The sequence below is a fragment of the Fukomys damarensis genome, unplaced genomic scaffold, assembly GCF_012274545.1.
Source record: "Fukomys damarensis isolate Sample0158 unplaced genomic scaffold, DMR_v1.0_HiC HiC_scaffold_24, whole genome shotgun sequence".
In the NCBI taxonomy this organism is placed as follows: Eukaryota; Metazoa; Chordata; class Mammalia; order Rodentia; family Bathyergidae; genus Fukomys; species Fukomys damarensis.
In genome coordinates this window covers 410,388-415,130 of record NW_022900936.1, presented here as the reverse complement: position 1 = coordinate 415,130, position 4,743 = coordinate 410,388, and the positions used below count along the sequence as shown (strand labels likewise).

At 46.8% G+C, this 4,743-nt stretch overlaps 1 protein-coding gene across 9 annotated transcripts in view; it reads left to right on the top strand.

Annotated features, from left to right (window-relative positions):
* Pcnt (pericentrin) overlaps window positions 1–4,743 on the top strand; it is a 104,587-nt gene that overhangs the window by 73,734 nt on the left and 26,110 nt on the right. For 6 of the 9 annotated variants that reach the window (XM_010636382.3, XM_010636380.3, XM_010636383.3 and 3 more), the window contains one exon: window positions 866–1,083. In XM_010636382.3, coding sequence (XP_010634684.1) covers window positions 866–1,083 — 218 coding nt within the window. The remainder of the gene's footprint in view (window positions 1–865; window positions 1,084–4,743) is intronic. The other 3 variants (XM_010636387.3, XM_010636386.3, XM_010636384.3) reach the window with 1 other exon arrangement.

Below are 4,743 nucleotides of genomic sequence, written 5' to 3'. Positions count from 1 at the left end.
TTTTTTTTTTTTTTTTTTTTTGGTACTAGAGATCGAACTTGGGACCTTGTGCTTGAAGGTCAGGCGATGAAATCACTGAGTTAAATCCCCGGCCCTCCTTGTCTCTTGAGTAATGAGCCCCTTCCTGTTTCTTTTCAGATGTTAACTGTAATCTTGATGTTTTCTTCTGTTGTTGTTCTTCTGTTTCTCCCTAGTGCAGTGCTCTGTTTTATTAGAACATTTGCTTTTGCATCTCTGAGAGCTCAGACTGACCCATTCTCACAGCGGGACCTTGTCTGCAGATCTCCTTGCTCCCTGCCTGGGTCTCCCTGCTCTTCTGCCAGCGGGCTGGGTGCTGGTGGGGGAGCTTTTCCACTGGCTTTGTGTCCCACCTCATCCCCAAAAGCTTCCCTGTGCTGCAGGCCTGAGGTCCAAATGGGCCTGTGTACAAAGGAAAGGCTGGAGGCCCCACTATCAGACAGGATGCCTTGTGCCTCATGTCCTGCTGGACTGTTTGAGGCTTCTCCCACTGTACCTCACCACACAGCAAGTCAAGCACAGTCACTTTTTCTGAAGCAGACATTTGCTGCCCTGTCAGCTATGGCCAGTTTCACCTCCAGGTGACACCCTTGCTGTATTGGTGTGAACTGTGTAGGCCATGTGTGTGTCTTGCTGCTTTGAACTCAGGTCTGGTTATGTTTGGAGATGAGGACCAGCGCATCAACTCTGTAAAAAAAAAAAAAAACTGAGGTACCATTGAGGTTTAAGTCACGGACCTTAAATAGTGAACATGCAAAATAGGTTTCTCCTTGCATCATGTGTGTAGTCCTCATCTTAGTTATGTGTTATAAAAATGCCCTTATTACCTTTTCCTGCTGCTCATCAGTGTTTGCGTCCATGGGAGGAGCTACGGAGTTGTGGTTCAGCCCTGACCCTGTGGTGCTCATAGGTGATGGGCTGGGCTGTGGAGTGAAGCTGAACCTTGGATCCAGAGGTCCTGTAGCTCCCACTACTGGTCCTGTGACTCCTGCTCCCGTCTCCAGAGGATTTCGGCAGCCACCAGGGGTGATACAGGAGAAGGAGATCCACACAAAACATGTGAAAGTAAGGCTCGCGGGGAGCAGGGAGGCGCCCAGCACACTTCACACCTGTCATTCTGGCCGTGTTGCTGTGTGAGTCCTGCATGGGTGGCTCTGAGGGTCAAGTGTGTTTCTTTTTTTTTTTTTTTTTTTTTTTTTTTTGGGTTTATTGGTACATTTTAGGTATACAGTACAGTTACATTCATTATTGGGATCTTGTACCTTTACAGGCCAGGTCTTGGTTCTCATTTTTCCCCCTAGTCCCTGCCCTCCCTTCACCCTCTCCTCCCCTCCCCATTTACAAACACTTTATTTCCTTTTTCATTTTTTCCCATTGCACAATGTCAGTTATTTCATTAGAATCTTATGTACTATTACAGTTTATTCATACCAGAGAAACTATTCGGTATTTACACATGGGTGACTTATTTATTTCACTTAGGAGTATATCCTCAGTATGTATCCATTTTCCTATAAATGAATCTAATTTCTCATTCTTTATAGCTGAGTAGTATTCCATTTTATAGAAAAACCACATCTTCTTTATCCAGTCTCCAACTGATGGGCAAATGGGCTGTTTCCAAGTTTTAGCTATTACATACTGTGTTGCTATAAACATGGATGTGCATATATCACTCTGGTATGATTCTTTTAATTCTTTTGGAAAGATACCCAGAAGAGGGATGGCTGGGTCAAATGGAACCTCTAGTCCCAGCTCTTTGAGGTATCTCCATATTGATTTCCATAGTGGTTGCACCAGACTGCCTTCCCACCAACAATGGAGAAAGGTTCCTTTTTCCCCACAACCCCGCCAACATTTGTTATTAGTTGATTTCTTGATGGCAGCCATTCTTTGTGGAGTGAGGTGGATTCTCAGTGTTGTTTTCATCCGCATCTCTCGAATGACCAATGATGTGGAACAGTTTTTCATATATTTACTTGCTGCTTTTACTTCTTTGTCTAAGAAATACCTGTTCATTTCAGATGCAAATGTGTTTCTAATCTTATGACTTCTGTGTTTCGGGAAGGAGGTACTGTCACTGTGGGTCTCAGGAAGGGATGGGCTCTACCTGTGTTTATGTATTTCTGAGTTTACAGAGACAGAAAGGAGTCCTCTTCTTGAATTCCATTATCAAATTCATGATTTGTTGAGTGATTGTGTTTGTTCATTTGTTTGGCTTTGGAGACAGAACTCAGGGACCCTCTGCCCATGTGTGAGCTGTGGCTGATGGTCCCTTGCACCCTGTGGAGAGATGATTAGGTGCAGGTACCCCTGATTAGGTGTGAGGGAGGACCCCACCATCTTTTCTCTCAAACCCACCACTCGCAGGAGAGGTGCATCTTGTCCCTCCCTGTTCTTGTTCATGTCTTCTTTGAGGGCAGCGTGCTCCAAGGAGGCAGTATGTCTTGCTGTCTCTCTGGCCACCGTGTTTCTGCACATGGGCCGGTGTCACCGTGAGAGCCTTCCTATACTTGGTGAGGTCATCAGCACCCATATGTCTTTTCCTGGCCTGCAAGTAGCAGTGACACTTCCAGGCATCTGCAGAGGGGTCCCTCATCTGTTGAAAGGGCCTCCCTTTTCTGCACTGGCTGACCCAGGTCGTCCCGGCCTATTAGCCTCAGTCCCCTGTTAGGTTAGCCCAGCCTGAGCCACCACTGACTAGTGTATGCTGTACCTTAAGGCTGCTCACTGCAGTCCTGCACCAGACCCTCAGTTGTACCATCTACCCAAGAAGGGGCGCAGGGGCCATCAGTGCTGTTTGTCTGGGGCTCTTGGAGCCTGGGCTTGTGGGGTTCGTGGGGTTAGAGGTATGTTCTCTTCAGAGGAGAGGAAGGAGCCACTTAGACATGGTTGCACAAGTAACTTTGTGACAAAACCACTGATGTCAGCATGGCTGAAGAAGTAAATGACACTACTCCCTACTGGGCCTTGCTCACATAATAAATGTACCTTCCAAGATCAGGCACATTCAAGGTGGTATGGCCTTAGACTTGAAGAGATAGTAAATATATCCCCAATTTCAGTGAAACTAAGTTCTGAGATTGTATTTAGAATAAACCTTTATTTTACTCCTTGAAGAATGGAAATTTGAACCAGGATTGATGGCTCACACTTGTAATCACAGCATGTGAGAGGCTGAGGCAAGAGGATCACCAAGAGTTTGAGGCCAGCCTGAACTACACAGCAAGACCTTGTCTCAAAAAAGAAAAGCAACAGCAACAAAAATCCCAAAAGAATGGAAATTAGAGTAATTGATTTCTTTCTTTCATTACATTCCTCTAAACTTTATACAATATAAAATATCAAAGAAAGGTTGTTAGTATTTTCTACCCAAGCAACCTAATAGTAACATTATTCCTGATTTTCAGAAATAAGTTGGTTGTTAGTGGTAATTCTTCATATTTATGTGTAGTAATTCAAAAAGAAGAGGAAGCCAAAGGAGGTTCTGGAAGTCTTTGAGGAAGCAGCCACAAAGTTGCATCAGGGCAGGGCCCAGATTGGGCCCAGGCCACGAAGAACCAAAAATCCTAAAAGGTGTTTTTATTTCTCAGGCTGTTTTAAATTAGCATTTCCTTTTATTGTTTTACACTTCTAGACTGTCCTTCTAGAATATTAGAGCACCTTGAGCCCTGCCAAGGTACAGTGAGGGCCCCGACTTGGCCGTTGGTGAGCACTTGCTCACGCCAGCTGGCTGTGTACCATATGGGGTGCTCCTTCCTGAGCAAGTGTGGGTACCTAGAGTCTCTGTAGTCTTCTCATGTGGTCTTGCATGTGTGGGCACTGTGTAGTCTCTGTGGCTCCATTACAGTCTTTGTGAGGTTCCTGTGTGGTTTCCATGTATGGGCACCGTGTAAGTTCTCTGCAGTCCCCATGTGATTCCCCACATGTGGTCTCCATGTATGGTTCTTATGTGTGGTTCCCATGTGATCCCCGCATTGTCCCCGGGAATCCTATCATGGTTGGTTTGTGATTGCCATGTGTGTTTCCCATTTGTTTGTGGTTACCAAGTTGCCCCTGTGTGGGTTCTCTGCATGGTTACATGTGTCTCCATGCGTATTCCTGGTGTGTGGTCCACATGTATTGCATATCTGTGATCCCTGTGTGTGTCTCCTATGGGTCCCTTAGGTGTCCCCCATGCAGTTCCCATGGTGGTTCTCTGTGTGTGGTCACCATATGTCTCCATGTGTGGTCCCTCTATGTGCTCCCCATGTATGTTCTCTGTGTGTGACCTCCATATGGTCCTCAAGCGCTCACTGTTGTTGTGGCCCTGACACTGGGAGCTGGGAAGGGTGGTTCATCATGAAGAGGTCCTGAGCAGAAGAGGTCCCGGCCACGCTCGGTCACCTCCAATGGCCATGAATGCAGGATGGATAAGCAGAAGAGCTGTGGGTCAGCAGAAGTAAATGAGGACCTTTGGACAGGAGTGGAGGGGGCTGGCTGCCTGGTGAGAGGCACGTGTAAGCTTCCGCTCCCTATATGGAACTTTCTCAGCCCTAGTGACTGGTCCCTACAGTGAGACTGTTACTCCATAGTCCACTGTGCTGCTTGCAGTGTGCAGTGCTGGTGGGCCATGCATCACTTCCTCACCCTGGGAAAACTCAGCAAAGCAGTGTGGCCTGGCGAGGAAGGTGGGGGCCGAGGATGTATGGATTGTGGGGTGTCTCTCTCTCTCTCTCTCTCTCT